Source organism: Cenococcum geophilum (assembly GCF_001692895.1).
Source record: "Cenococcum geophilum 1.58 unplaced genomic scaffold K441scaffold_34, whole genome shotgun sequence".
Taxonomy (NCBI): domain Eukaryota; kingdom Fungi; phylum Ascomycota; class Dothideomycetes; order Gloniales; family Gloniaceae; genus Cenococcum; species Cenococcum geophilum.
Genome location: NW_027137592.1, coordinates 962,761 through 977,687, shown reverse-complemented (window position 1 = coordinate 977,687; position 14,927 = coordinate 962,761). Strand labels below are relative to the sequence as shown.

At 46.7% G+C, this 14,927-nt stretch overlaps 6 protein-coding genes across 6 annotated transcripts; 4 read left to right on the top strand and 2 right to left on the bottom strand.

Annotated features, from left to right (window-relative positions):
- Positions 1-1,493: 1,493 nt before the first annotated feature.
- On the bottom strand, positions 1,494-2,369 carry K441DRAFT_192804 (uncharacterized protein). The gene is made up of 2 exons (XM_067640442.1): positions 2,023-2,369; positions 1,494-1,970 (listed from the first exon to the last, which is right to left on the bottom strand). The coding sequence occupies exons 1-2, from the start codon at positions 2,185-2,187 to the stop codon at positions 1,668-1,670; spliced, it is 468 nt and encodes a 155-aa protein (XP_067501540.1). The 5' UTR covers positions 2,188-2,369; the 3' UTR covers positions 1,494-1,667.
- A 3,020-nt stretch (positions 2,370-5,389) lies between these two features.
- K441DRAFT_571800 (uncharacterized protein) lies at positions 5,390-7,044 on the top strand (the record flags this gene model as incomplete). Its single annotated transcript, XM_067643998.1, has 3 exons — positions 5,390-5,599; positions 5,695-5,909; positions 5,982-7,044. The coding sequence occupies 3 exons, from the start codon at positions 5,390-5,392 to the stop codon at positions 7,042-7,044; spliced, it is 1,488 nt and encodes a 495-aa protein (XP_067501539.1).
- A 1,296-nt stretch (positions 7,045-8,340) lies between these two features.
- K441DRAFT_688605 (uncharacterized protein) lies at positions 8,341-9,665 on the top strand (the record flags this gene model as incomplete). The annotated part of the gene is made up of 5 exons (XM_067652213.1): positions 8,341-8,518; positions 8,569-8,703; positions 8,771-9,046; positions 9,102-9,331; positions 9,393-9,665. 5 exons carry the CDS (start codon positions 8,341-8,343, stop codon positions 9,663-9,665), a joined length of 1,092 nt encoding a protein of 363 aa, XP_067501538.1.
- Positions 9,666-11,351: 1,686 nt separating this feature from the next.
- Positions 11,352-12,008, top strand: K441DRAFT_688601 (uncharacterized protein; the record flags this gene model as incomplete). Its single annotated transcript, XM_067652212.1, has 4 exons — positions 11,352-11,517; positions 11,571-11,669; positions 11,717-11,803; positions 11,854-12,008. The coding sequence occupies 4 exons, from the start codon at positions 11,352-11,354 to the stop codon at positions 12,006-12,008; spliced, it is 507 nt and encodes a 168-aa protein (XP_067501537.1).
- Positions 11,895-13,273, bottom strand: K441DRAFT_663718 (uncharacterized protein). Its single transcript, XM_067649245.1, has 4 exons — positions 12,989-13,273; positions 12,842-12,940; positions 12,548-12,634; positions 11,895-12,475 (listed from the first exon to the last, which is right to left on the bottom strand). Exons 1-4 carry the CDS (start codon positions 13,164-13,166, stop codon positions 12,348-12,350), a joined length of 492 nt encoding a protein of 163 aa, XP_067501536.1. The 5' UTR covers positions 13,167-13,273; the 3' UTR covers positions 11,895-12,347.
- Positions 13,274-13,404: 131 nt separating this feature from the next.
- On the top strand, positions 13,405-14,532 carry K441DRAFT_663715 (uncharacterized protein). Its single transcript, XM_067649244.1, has 4 exons — positions 13,405-13,706; positions 13,773-13,893; positions 13,950-14,036; positions 14,093-14,532. The coding sequence occupies exons 1-4, from the start codon at positions 13,647-13,649 to the stop codon at positions 14,221-14,223; spliced, it is 399 nt and encodes a 132-aa protein (XP_067501535.1). The 5' UTR covers positions 13,405-13,646; the 3' UTR covers positions 14,224-14,532.
- The last annotated feature ends 395 nt before the right edge of the window (positions 14,533-14,927 follow it).

Below are 14,927 nucleotides of genomic sequence, written 5' to 3'. Positions count from 1 at the left end.
AGTAGTAGTAATAGTAAAAAAGTAGATAGTTAGCGCGGTAAAATAAAATAGAATAGTTGGCGGTAGAACACTCGGTAGAAGAACTTAGTAATAGTTAGTAAGTAGTAGAATATCCGGTAGTAGAACTTTTAATAGTAAAATACTAGGTAATAGGATGGCCGGTAGTAGTTAGTCGGTAGCAGTTAGTTAAAATAGTAGTAGTAAAATAATTAAAACAGCGGAACGGAATAGTTAGTAGATATAGTAGTTGGGTTATCGCCAGCCAGTAGAAGACATGCATTGGCGAAAGTCGTTTTGGATTATTCTGAGCGGCAGACGTGGTGTAAATAGGAAGTTGCGGATGCGGCTGGAGATTTCCATCACCGCGTTCACGATACTGTTTCTCCTTACGCACATGCGGCTGAACCAGCGCCCAGCCCAACCACATCAATGTCAGCTTGGGTATAGGCTTCCGCAAAGATGTATCACAACCCGTACTTGCATTGATGGGTCAACATCGGGTGGCAAGACTCTTGTTGGGAGCAGTGTTTCATTCGCCGATTAAGTTGTAGCGCGACCGAAGGCCCTGGCACTTGATTCTGGTATTGAATCATATCGCAGGCAGGAAACGAAATGCCCTGTGCGAATATATAGCCACCCCCGGAGAAGCACACCATGCTGTGTATCTAGAGCCAGACTGGCCCGGGATACAGTCTTGGTCAAGGGCATCAGATCCATTCGGATGGAAGATTGTCTGTGGAGGTGCTATAACCTGAAATCGCTGATGTGTCGTCGCAGGAATGGCCATGCCCAGCTGTCTGGAGATTGACCAGTGTCATTAGCAAGGGCCGTGATCGCTCTGTTTTGGATCGTTTCAGTCCGTCAGGAATGACCAAGGATCTGTCTGGACCCCGGCGCCGTTCGTTTTAGATGGGGGGCGGGAGGCACGCGCTGAAGGCGTAGGTGCGGTTCGCAGCCGGACGTTGGGCGAGTCGGGTTCAGACTAGATCCAAAGGCCAATTAACTTCAATTTAAAGATCCACTGGGGAGTATTCCCAAGTGAAATCTGCCGTTCGAACTTTCTTTCATCAAGGAGTTGACGCTGCGGAGGAAGGCTGATCGCGAGAAGCTTCTTCGCTTCTGGATTTGATTGGGCACTTGCATTAAACCGGGCTCTCCGACTGGCTGGTCCCTTATCGATAACCGTACGACCCAAACATAAGCTCTCACGTCATGTCGGTGGTGGCTTGCAGTGATCCCCGCCTAGAAACGCGCCACATTCGGTACAGGAGTGGAGTCCAATTATTACTACCTTACACAACTAGACGGCAAATGACCTGAGCACCTTTCTCTCCCAGAGTGCCGAATATTTTTCGCAAAACCGCTTCATCACTGTCGACTGAAAGGTAATCTCTCTAGAGTTAACCTGCATAGCAAACACGTTTGATTCCAACAACTCAGCCGCAGTATGGGCATCTACTAGGTTATAATATGATCGTTTCGAGATAGATCCCTTCTCTAAAAGTTCACGTATAATCACCGCTCCGTCTTTGTAGTAACGAAGTCCAGGAAGAATTTCAACGGACTCAAGTTGATCTTCAGTTTCGTTGAACATCGTCTGGCGTATAGCTGTAAAGGTGGTAAGAAACTAACCATGTTTCCTATACAGTAGTACTCTATACGTACCTTCAATTGTGCTGAGGCTCGTTCTCATCCATGCTATTTATAGCAAGCTTAATTAGACTAGTCTTTCCAGTTCCGTGCTCTCCAATAATAAGGGGGTAAAGACGACTTTTTTCCGATGGTGTGATGAGCTTCCTTATTTCCTCAACAAGGGGCTCGCGTGGTACAGTAAAGTCAACTTCCTCCTCAAATACCGGTCCCCTCTTGAGCTTATCATAGATTGCACCGTCGCGGTCAGATTTGAGTCCACGTCTGACATGTGCTTGGTACCAATCTTCCCAGAATGACTTGGTGACATATCCGAAGACCTTTAGTTATTAGCATGTATAAAATAGCATATAAAAGGTAGCCTGCACGTACAATAGTAATTAGGGTGAAGGCCACGGTTATGTACCGAATCTCGACCCAGCCCTTATCCCCAGGCTTAGAAGATTTTGAGCCCTCAGTAGATCCGGAGGTTTTTGGAAGGGGAAGATTGGGAGTAGATTCTGAGTATGATCTGAAGCTGAGAATCAGCGGCGGCATAGGCCGGCCAGGATTGGGGCATCCAAGCTTGTTGACAGTCGCAAATGAAACAGTACCCTAGTAAGATAGTCGAAGGAGAAAAGGAGCCTTAAAGGCTGAATTGACCATGAACTTGCGCATCATGGTTGCAATGATGAGTGAGGTCTTGTAACGAAGGAAAAGCTAACGCGTTGAGGGGATTCTGCCAAGCGAGAGTGACACTAAATCCGAATAGGATGGCAAGGTTTTCTTGGCTCTTGCCACCCATTTGTGGTGGGGGCGGAAACCTCACGAACTTTCCATGTTGGTGAGATATAACAAGCCCGCCAAAGGCACATGTAAGGCATATTGCCCAGGTGTACGGTAGGGAGCAGGCAAGCCGAGCATGAGTCACAAGGAGAGTCGATGGAAGAGGACGATATGGTACGGAGGACGGAGCAGAAAGAAATTTCCCCTTCCTATTTGGGAAAAGCGTAGTTTGGTGCCAAGACCACACCAAATTTTTGACTTCGAGCAACTCTATACCGACTTTTTGATAGAATCTACTTACTTAATCGCTCGCAACGTCCTCTACATACCTTCTACTGTTTTTCCTTACTGTTCTTTAAGCCCAAAATGTCTTACTACGGCCTTGCAACGAGGGCGCAGGCCGTAGTAATAAAGGCTTTGGGTATACCCCTAAAACTAATTACTTAAGCTACTGGGATTAGCGGCAAGCACATTGGTAACCTATTAAAAAAGGCAGTAGAGAATGGCTGGCGTGCAGATTAGGTCCTCCTTAATAACTACCTTAAGAATAAGCCCCGCGTAGGGCGTACTAAAAAGATTACCCCCGATATTAAGCAGAGAGTCGTTAACGCCGTTACATACGATTGTTATGGGCGTAAAAAAAGCAGCTAAAAAATCGCTCGAGAAATAGGAATCTCTATAGCGTCTATTTAAACTATACTTAAAAAGCATAGCTTCCGTAAGACAAAGCTAATAAGAAAGCCTAGATTAACCGCAGCTATAAAGAACAAACGGTATAGATTTACAATAGCCTACCGCCACTGGACCCTAGAAGATTGAAAGGCTATAATTTGGTTAAATAAGACGAGTATTATTTTAGGCCACCGCCGAGGGGGCTACCGAGTATAGCGACGATCCTATAAGGCCTACGTACGCACCTACGTACAAGAGCGGTGGAAGGAGTACTCCAAGTTTATATTTTGGGGTTGCTTTACATATAACTTTAAAGGCCCTTACTATATTTAGAAGCCCTAAATAAAGAAGGAATTTAATAAGTTAAAATCTATTATTAAGATCTGGAACGAAGCTCTAGAGCTAAAGGCGCGTAAGGCCTAGGAGAAGAAATAAGCCTATAAAAGAGATCTATATAAACTACGCTATAAGAAGCGTATAGGCGGAGCACCTACTAAATAGAAGTTCACGGCAGCATAAGGAGCCTTTACCCGATCAGATAGAGGTAAAATTAATTAGTAGCGATATTTAACAAATATCTTACTGCTAAAACTTCTTCCTTTTGCCTAGAGCCTTACGTGCTTAAATCCTAATATAATTATATAGGAAGATAAGGCTACTTCTCATATTGCAAAGATTTACTAAACCTACTTTAACGTCTGCGAGATTCAACATCTCTTTTAGCCAGGTAATTCGCCTAATCTAAATATAATTAAGCCCTGCTGGAGCTACCTAAAACGGATCACTACAAAAAGAGGCCCACTTACCTCTCGTACAGCTACAGAGAAGGCTTAGCTTAGAGCTTAGCAAGATCTTAAGCAGTAGCGAATTCAGTAGTGGATTAAGAGGATCCTTTGCCATATTAAGAAGGTTATAGAACTTAAAGGAGGCAACAATTATAAAGAGGGAGCAGAGAAACAGTAGCGAAGCCAGAGGCAGCTCCGTAAGGAAGCTAATCGCAAGCTCTCTATAATTATTAAAGTGCTTAAAACTGGTTACCAGACGTTACGCAATTACTGTAGTTTACCTAACGCCTATCTATAATTTTTCCTTCCAAAGCAGAGCCGTAAGGAAATTAAGGAGATTACTAAGGAAGAGTGGCAAAAATTAGTTAATTTAGTTGTTCTAAATCAACGTTAAAACACCTAAGGTCCTAGCTTAATTGTAGATCGCCAGCTCTATAACCAAAGGAACGATCACAATTAGGTAGTAGAACGGGTAGAGAGCTAGACGGAAAGCTAGGGAGAAAGCTAAGGGCAGCAAAGGCAATTAAGGCCTCAAAAACCTCAAAAGCCTATAGAATATAAGGTGCGGTAGAACGAAATTAATCAGGTGAACTTTAGACACTAAAACACCACGTTTTAGAAGCTATATAGATGATATACTAGTATCAGAAGCTTCAATCACGTTGATTGAGTTGATTTTGGTGGGGTCTTGGCGCTCAAAACCACGCTTTTCCCAAATAGGAAGGGGAAATTTCTTTCTGCTCCGTCCTCCGTAAAGAGTATGGCAATAGCCTCGTACGGAGACGAATCGCTGCAAGCCCGAGGTGCTTATAAGGAGGTGCCAAGCCTAGCCGAAGGCTAGGCCTTGGCTACCCTTACAGCACACCTCACATCCCAAGAGATTGCACCTTTGGTTGAATCGCAAATGACTGCACAGGCACTCGCTACGATTACTATGAACACCGTCTCGACGCATCCGGTGACCAAAATGCGTACATTTGTACCCAAAAGTAGGTAAAAATACGTTTAAATGGCCGTGCTTATTACTTCAAAAGGTATAAATTCTGCCGTTTGATCACCAAGGTCGACCGGATGCGCCGGGACTCAAGTTGGTGGCAATTAAGTGAAAATAAATACGCAAGCTGAGTTGTACCCCTGTTAATCGGATCGACGCACGGTTCAATAAGAGCCTACCTAGGTATGCCCCGCGCTTAGCTCTGCGGGTAGAGAACGTTTCTATGGAGCTGGTGCGTTTGCCTTCAGCTGTGGCAGGCAAACCACCCCCTCTCAGCCCACATGTTGATGCGCGCAATCGCTGCGCAATATTGACCGGCCCCCACCCGTCCTGACCGGCTCAGAATGGCACGGAGTCGGAAGAAGTGCTGATAAGGCATGCTCTGCTAGTCGCTCAAAGCTCATGATATGCAGGTCACCTTACTGTTCTCCAGTCCACGAACTACTGCAGCCGCATATCCTATACGCCTTCTTGGCTTGGATACGTGGTCTCCAGACCCGACGCTAGCTTGAGGCTACCAATAATGGCTTCTCTCGATATTCACATAGAAGCTCCTCCTGACAAGTACTGGCACAAGCGGAGGACACATTACGATGTAGACACCGAACGATCCAGAGTTAGACTCAGTAAGAGCATTCCAGGACGCTATCATGACGGACATGCCGACTATGATGAAGTGGGAGTGCTCCTGATAACTTGGAAGGACGATGACATGTATTGTAAAGAGAAAGAGGTAGGTCCCACTCTAGCCCTGCAGCGCAGACAGGTTGAATAGCTTATGCTGTCCCCTCATTATTTATCAAGAGTTGTACTGACGTTGATTTCTAGGTTGATCGACTTCGAGACGTTTTTAAAAACCAATTTCATTTCAACACAGAAACATTCGAGATACCCTCGGATCGCTCAGCAAGCGCACTTTGCCTGAAAATATCGGATTTCGCATATCGCTACGATCACCCCAAGAAGCTAAGCATCATATACTACGGCGGGCACGCAGACTTTGTGGGGGAGAAGATAGAGAAGCATCGGCATAGTCAGGGCGGGTTGCAGATCTTCGCGTATGTTCAAAGATTAAATCCCATGGAAAATTTGCTAAATTTTATTAGGAACCAAAGAAACAATGACCCTTCGGCCTTTTTCAATGAGTGCATCCATTCGCTCAACATCCCGGATGCAGATATATTCCTGGTTATCGATTGCTGTCATGCTGCACAGGCGTTTGCGCGGCAGGAGGTCGGCAAGCGGAAGTTTGAGCTGCTGTCATCAACTCCCCCAGACAAAAGAGCAAGAGGCCCATCACAGGGGTCATTCACAAAAGCCCTTACGGATCTGCTCGAACATCTGCTAGAGGACTTTCCACGAGGATTCTCGACGTCCAAACTCTACAGGGAAATCTACTTCCAGCAGCACACCACGCTCAAGCCCTTTCTATTCGATCAATCACCTTTCGACTTTGGTAAGATCTGGCTCCGACCGATGAATCTAGATGAAAAACCATCCCTCAAGAACGACTCAGGGAGTGAGTCTAGAGCAACGATCGACCTGCGGCTACATATGACTAAGATGCCGGATCAACTTATGGTCAGCGAATTGGCCAAGGCAATGCAATACCTACCTTATGTCGAGGAACTTCAATTCGAAGACCTTCGGGCGCCCGATGCCCAGTTGGCAGAGTTTATAGTAGGTTTGAACAAGGCACGCGTCTTGAAGCCTTTGGTTGCAAAGCTACGCCGTAGACTGGCTGTGAAAAGAATGAAGCAACAAGGCATCGATGTATCCCCAGGCTCTGCACCTGCTCCCCACAATTCGCCCTTGAACACTCGTCCACGGAACTCACCACTGTACGACTGGTCTGCGAGTGTCGCCGAATTCAAGGATGGTACTGAAATGCGAGTGGATGGTTCAGCTGCGCCTGCCCTACCTACTGTTCCGGAAGGTGTCGAGCCACTAGAAAAGCCTCAAACACTCGAAGAGGCCAAACCCCACTCCTTTGGCGGCTTGTTTTCCTACGCATTTGTGCTCGATGTTAGTGAGATTAAAAGTTTCGTTGCAACACGCGAGCAATTTCTGTTTCACCATTCGTTCGCTGGGATGCATCGGAAGTTTTTCTTTTTCCTTTCGTTAGTCTTCCTTTCGTATGTCATCGTTATTCGATGGGTTCGTGGACCCTTTGTCTAATGAGGTCATTTCCGACCTCTGTACATGTAGTGTATTAGTGTCTCGTTGGCCGGGAAATTTTTATGGCTGGGAGTTCAGTAATATTCTAGGATAACTTGGGAAGCCGACTTATGCNCAGGTCTTTTAGAGACTCTTCGCAAATGCCTTTAAGGCCGAGAGGCCTATTTGATACCTAGATATTGCGTCCATGTCCAGGCATGCACGATCCGCCATAAGAAGCCCCGTTACTCAAAACGCGGCTGGTCAATAATGTCAGCTCCAGGCAGCCTTTTATGCACGAAGCCATTGCCACCCATTTATGGTGGGGGCGGAAACCTCACGTTGGTGCCTAACTACGGAGGAGATATAACAAGCCCGCCAAAGGCACACTTCGTATCCCAAGAGATTGCACCTTTGGTTAAATCGCACAAATGACTGCAGACGTGAGGGTCGCCTTTTGAGCCTCGCTTTTCCACAACGCAAACGCGCTAACGTATTTACACTTCAGGACCGGGGCGACCGGACGAATAAGCCAGAAGAAAACAATAACATTACCACAACAAATAATACTCTTCCAGAGGGCCCCGAATTTAGAGCTGATGTTGGCAGAGGGAAATTCAAAGCGGTACGTTGCTCACAATAAGCAGGCGGAGCTGCCGACCAACAGGCTGACGAACAGCCCCGCAACAATTTCGACCTTGATGAAGAGGTCTACATAAAGAGAAAACCACGGGGTCTAGACGGCCCCTGGACAATCATTCGAAAATGTCGACCTACAGGGCCAAATAATCCAGATTGGAGATATGACTTGCGACACGCAGATGGGAGGACGCGGATCGGCGTGAAGGAGGATGATCTTGGGTAGATAGTCTACAATACCTATCATTTTGCTGCGCCATCATGTTTCTTAATTCTGCATTTGGTCTCAGCTTTGTGGGGTTTGCCTGTACAGCCTCCTGGCGCATCCGGTGGTTAGCGTGTTTTATTAACTTTCCCTTAAACAGCCAAAGTACCAAAACTTCCCCTACAAAAAGGCCGTGCAGACATGGCTGCGCTAACCACCGGAATTGAAGAGACGCTGAAGTCCTGTCTCACTCTGTCCAATCTGCATCACAGCCTCTCGTCAACAACCCCTGTCTAGCTGACCGGTCAGCTACAATGAGCGGTGGCATTCCGGGCGTTACAGCACTGATACTGCACTGCCTTAACCCCTTGCTTAGGGCAATCACACCGAGGAGCCTCTGATTTAGAAGAGCAGAGGTCTGCCAGGTATTTTGCTGTCTAATTTCTCCATTTTACGAAGCAGACCACGAAAAGATGGCCCCCAATCCACTGACCCCGCCACCGTCTGCGCCATGCTCGCCGAGGATCGCTACCTCCCCTGCTGAGACCTCAGCGACACCAATTGTTGAGGAAAATAATGTCAACGACGCCGCAGTGACTGATGGAAGTCTCACTGTTGTAGAAGGAGAGGAACCGGACCGAGATCCTGAAAGTATGGCTGAGATCTTGTGCCGAGCATCGACGCTCTTTAACGCATTTCAGGTCTCGAGAAGCCACAGTTCAATCGCAGCGTCAGCAGTTATTTGAGACGAGTGTCGATAGCGCCTGTCCTATCAAAGATTCCGGGAGTCCGAAAACGGTCGGAGAAAGAAGCGGACAATGACGACCCAAATCGGAGTGAGTGATGCATCCCGCTACGATATTGTCCTGCATCAGGAAAAGAATATTCACTGAACGACTACAGTCGATGCACATCCAATGGGCTACCCAAGGCTAGCGGCTTTTCTAAATAGCGACGAGAACTTTCTTCTTTGTCGAAAATACGGCTTTCTGCACAACCGCGTTCTCCTTTACCGACAAGATGAACTTCGAGAGCTGGAAAACCAGCTCCTGGATTTGGACGCCGAGGATGAGGAGCTAGATGACAGAGCCCTTCGGTCGAGAGTCCGTGACGACAAACGAGAAGGCTGTCGTCGTAAAGCGTTGATACAAGAGGTCGATGACAAGCTAAAAGAATATGGTAAGTAGTGGGATGCTACCATTACATAGATATGATCTAATTAAGTGGCCCCAAGACGATATTGTGCTCCGGACCCGAGCGATGAACACTTTGCCGAAGGCTACGGGGCGCAACTATACCAGCGTAGACAATTGGATATTTCACAACGCGCCGCTCTGCGGACCGGAAGCCAAATTCATCAAAAATGACAAAGATTTTGTGGCTCTTACTGAGCCAAGGGAAGGGAGCTGGTTCGACGGTGCGGTTGAAGATGTTTTAAGCAAAATCCCATGCAAGCTCACTCGGGTATGATTCTTCCATCTAACCTCCCGACCGCTAGCTTACTCTCGGTCTGACTTTTCTACAGCTTCTCTTCATCGAGCCTCGAGAACGAGCCAGTACCGAAGACCACCTCGTTCGCCTATGGTCTAAGTCGCGAATTGATACTTTTGTCCGCCTCGTCATCACCTTCCTAGCCGTGGCGCTGCTTATGGCGCCGGTGGTGGTCCTCTTCAGCGCACAGAAATCCGGACCTTTCAAAATTGCGATTATTTTGATCTTTACCCTTTTCTTCTCTGCCGCACTATCGATATTTACAAAGGCAAAGAGACACGAAGTTTTTGCTGCCACTGCTGCGTAAGTCTCACCCAACCTCGATTTGTGCACTCAAAACATTCTATTCATTCTTTTCTCTATCTATCATATTACCATCAATGATGGACCGTGCGGGGCACGGTATTTCCACAGTACTGTATTTTTAACTAGCTAGTTGTGTGAATTTCTTTCTGTATTGTGCTCTCTTGCTCTTATCATCGATTGGGCATGCAGCTTAACCAGGCTCGCCGTCTAATGCCATTTTATTTCCAAGTCACTGTCAAATGTCAATCAAATCAGCAATGCTGTCATCTCGCTCCGTCTCACGTGTAATTCCTTGACCTTTGAAAATGATAAGCTGAGTGTCCCGTAGATACTGCGCTGTGCTAGTCGTCTTCCTCGGCAACTTCGTACAATCGTGATCACAGAAGGTGTCGTAATCGCACGGTGAAATCGACAGAACTGCCGAATCCCGGCGACAGAGGCTTAAGATGGAACGCCCTGCGGGCTGGAAGATTTTCCCAATTGGGTAATCTTACTATGCTCCACAAATCTCTCCCTGAATTGGGTCCACCAAGGACGTGATCTGGGAGGAGAATGACAACCGAGTGTTTAGAAGGAGAGAAGCATCTTTGGCTAGGGATTCAGATTCTGGAGAGAAAGAAGAGCCTGGCTCCGAAGGCTTTGGCCAAGAGTTGATGTAGATGTAATGGCCGCTAGTTTGCAACTGCTAATTGGAATTCCTGTTGCTGTTAGCTTAGTATGTTAGGACCTCTAAGCGAGCCTAGCACAGGCTGCACAGCAGTATGGTGGGTTCCGTATGCGGACGCTCTGACGGAGTAAGGCTGGTGATAATGGAGTCTATTTATAGGAGGGAACAAAATCAGTATGAATAAGATGACCCTGCTGAGTCTTGGCAGCCTCGCTGACATGACAGGTTTCAAAGTCTTAGCGTGGTTGTGGTGAAATGTATGTCTTGCCCCAAGGACTAGGCTGAGAGGGTAGACACAGAAGCGGAGATATGGTATGTCGTTGTTCGTCATGTAGCTGTATTGATTATCTTCGGCATTCTGAACCAATTCGTAAATAAGCGCGTATCTATTGAGTAGAGTTCTGTGGTAAGTCTATTTTATGTCAAAGACACATTAATCGCGCTTCCTAAGGTGCAAACAAACTCAATTGTCCTGACCGGCATTCTCCGCAGCAACATCGAACGCTTCCTTCCACTGCTCCGGCGGATACTTCCCAATGATCTCAACACCAGCACTATCATCTAACTTTAGAAGTCCAATATCAATCATCTTAACTAACAGCGTATCGTCATCTCGACTGTACAGCCACTTTCCGTCCAGCTTAATATCCAGCCTCATAACAGAGCAATGCAGTATCCCAATGTCTTCGATAATTCCACCCATCAAATGACTCTCCTACCATTGCGCAGGGATAAGATGGCAGACTTGATGTGGTTTTGGCAGCTTCAGACGGCGAAATATCGAAGGATGCATCAGCCTTGCCGAATTTGGTGAGAGCGGCCGTCTTGCTTTCAACACTGCCAGTAATTTGCAGAAGGTACCACCATTGCATGGACAAAGTACAACGTGCCTTCCTCGGGCTGCTGGAGATTCAGGATGTCAAGTCGCCGTCCACTGTTGGTGAGTCGTTTGTTGTGTCTCGTTCCCATCTTGTGCAAAGTTTTTTTTGCTTCTCTGTTCCAGAATTGCACGATAGCACAATGGTGTTAGTCTTTCGCACCGTCCCTCTCCGTTTATTCCGGGTCAACAATGGCCCTATTACGAAACTTCGTGCTTTCGATGCCCGGCCCTCGAGGCGATCCTTTGACCTTCTCACTATCAAAGGAAGAGCTGTCCCCCGAGCTCTGATGCCGGAGACCTACAAAGGTGGGCAGCAACGTTATCCTGTGCTGTTCAGTCGGAGTTTGACGAATGTGTAGCACCAAATGGCGCCTCTATGAGGCCCAATACGCCAATTCTGCATGAATTGGTTAGGAATTTTCGTGGTCGCCAAGTGCGGATCACGCAGATTGAGCAAGGTCATTGTTGTTGTACATATAGCTTTAACCAAGACTGAACGATATAGGAACCCTACTGCCTGGCTGTCTCCTCCTGGCCCACGAAGATAGGGACCATTTCTCCTTGCAGCCAGCGGAGGAGATGACCGTTGCCGGTATGTACGCTGGGTGTTCACTACTATGTATAATTCTCACCCTGTGTTAGAGTTGAATGCTAGGATTGATAGGTTCTTGGAGTCATGCGGCACCTCCATGTCAAAGGAGGAATTCTTCGAACGGCATCAAAAGCCGTCAGACCTTGCCACGCTCCTTGAGGCTGCGATCGCCTCCAGCGCGCCCTCCTCCAACCCTACCTCATAAATTGCGGTTCTTCTTGGCCTTGGGAAGGAAATAATTGTGCGAAAACCTCCTACTATGGCATCATCTAAAAGGGTTTGCTGTAGACAAATCATGAACATGTTCCTGATCAAGCTGACCTATTCTTGTCCACTTCCTATCTGTCGACTAAAATCAGGTTCCCTACCACCCTGCTGCCTGCCACCTTATTCAATACCACCTCGCTACCTGCCACCCGTTCCTTACCGCCCTTCCTCGCATATATATAAGGCTCCTTAGAACCAGTTTGAATAGACAGAGTCCTCATTCTTAATCTTCCAATCGATCCCATCTTCTGACCCTCTTCCTCTGATTGGCGATTCTCTAAGCGGGAGGCTTGCGGCGCCTTGGCATGATATCGCTTGTAGGCTCAGGATACTTTTGTAACCATTCTTCTACACTGAGGATTGACCCAGAGCTTGATAGGAAATTACTTATTGACTGGTTGAGATCTAGCAGGAAGGTCATCAGCCCACCCCCCGGTTTCTCTCCGATAAAAGCTTAACGATCCGGCTAGTGCTTACTATCAATATGCATTTCTTCAGCAGGCTGAAGAGACCAGTGATCCGCGCGTTCGTGCACGAGAATCAGGTCGTTGGGTAGTCGAGTCCCTACCTGGTTGTTAGCTAAAGAGCTTCTGTTGAGTTGTGCATCCAGCAAGAGAAGATTGCGGAGTAAAAGCATTAAGGAGCCTTTTGGATGTCGCTACAGTGGACAGATGATGAAGAACGGGGGTCAAATCCATTTAATTTTCTGAAGCCACCGTTTCCGGGTAAAGTTGAGCCAGGAAACACCCGGGCAGATGCGGGCTGCCCTACCTTCCTGAACAGCATACACTAAAACGTTGTTCCCTTCAAACCCATTCATGAGATAATGCTGATATGGAGAGTTAGGTCTCATAGACGCGCCGTTCGGAGCTACTGGATAATTAGAGGTAAATCCTAGGCAAGATTTGTTTGACTTACCTTTGTAGGAAGCTCGATCTAGAGCCTTGGGTAACGCAATATCTTCATCTGTAAGATATATATCGAAGCGACGAGGCTTTCGGAGGCTGTCCCAGGGTCTCAGTCTCACCAAGAGACCATTGTTGATACGGAAGAGCTCCTTAGGTAGGATCCTGTATGAGTTGATGAACGTCGTCATCACAGAAAACGTCCAGGGGGTTCTTGGATAAAATCCGATTGGAAGATAGTGAAAGCCTTGAAATGGGAGAGCTTCGGAGTGGAATGCGTTGTAGCAGGAAAAAAGCTAACGTGTTTGTTGGTGCAAAAAGAATGATAATCCTTGGCGTGCTTGCAGTAGCGTCGAAAAAAAAAAAACATGCCGGAGGTTTTGACGTCATTCACAGGACCTCCGGTCATGCAATTGGCCGTTTTGCGACACGACTTTTTCGAACGCTCACCGCCCTAATTAATAGCCAATTCCTTCGTACCAGCATGAGGTTATTCTCGAGCAGTGCCAAATCCAAGAACTTCAAGCTCTGATACAATAAAACGCTACTAGATCTAAAAAAATTGGACACTTACCGAACTTTTCCTGTATTCCCGATTTATTTGTGCACTCTTTCAAAATCAGCTCTTCCCGATCAAACCGAGAGTTTAACAAAATCCGGATTTGCTGAAGATGCTGCCAGGGTGTCTGCGGGTGGCTTTTTGTACCCGTCAGTCTCGAGAAAATCGCCCTGTAAGTTTTTGTCAGCTAGGACCATATGACTGCGATGGAAATCTCATCAAGGCACTCCCTTCACAGAAAATAACGACGCACTGTTCATGCCAAATACATACTTATGCAGAAACTGATTCGGAATTTTGTGAGGGAAGGGCTCGGCCTGGATCTCAGTTCAATCCATCAATCACTCGTATTGCGAAAGGCATGACATTCCGGGACCCTTTTTGTGCCGTCATGTTATTCTAATGCTGCTAATAGGAACACCTATCCCGAAGACACTCATTTTAATCTATGAGCACTCCGCTCGATTTTCTCTGCAGCCCGCTGATAAGATGACAATTAGTCGTGAGTTCCACTTTAAGGCAGTTATTGAGAAGTGATGGAGACTTATTGATATCTAGAGCTTTACCAAAAACTTGATAATTTCTACGCACAAGTCGCAGAGTGGACGGATGTTGAGCAATGGCCGGACTGCAATGGCTATGCTGACGCTCGTGACGACTTTGATATTGACATGTGGATGGAAGAGTAGCACAATAAATTTCAAGAAGGCATCGTCAGTAACGGTGGGATGAGCGTCAATTTGAAGGTCCGCCTGATTCGGCGGAACCTTCAGCAAAAGGGTTAGCACAGCGGATAGCCCTGTTAAATTGCATCTGTATCTTTCAAGCGTATGGAACTTTATGCAGTTGTCATTGTGGAAAACATATGCCTCTCAAAGGGGGACTCCGATTCCATCCTGCGGCCTATTAACCTGGAAAACATGAGCTCACCCGTAAAATCTTTTTTGGCAGATAATGAATGCTTTGTTTCCATGCCATGAAATTGATATCTCCTGGAGAGGTTTGGTATGCTTATTTTTCGCAATGCTGTTTGTGATTAAATATAGGGCTCCCAGAATGGTAACAAAGAGAAATCCCGCTAGAGGTGATGTACTGTAGTGGGGATCTTTAGCCATTGAACTTGACGGCATATTTACACTATTTTGGCGTGCATAGCCACAACCTAGGCCTAATTAAGGAGTCATCTCCGAGGATCGTCGGACTCGATATTACCAAGATCAATACCGTGTCCGACGCTTCTTGTAGTTAGATTGTAATAACTAAGCACGATATTCTTACGTGCCTCCCCTTTTTTTATAGGTAATGCTATATCACTTATATCTACGATATCGCGATTATTCATTCATATCACGATATTCTGGTTGGCTTATGAATTAAATGCGATATTGGGCCT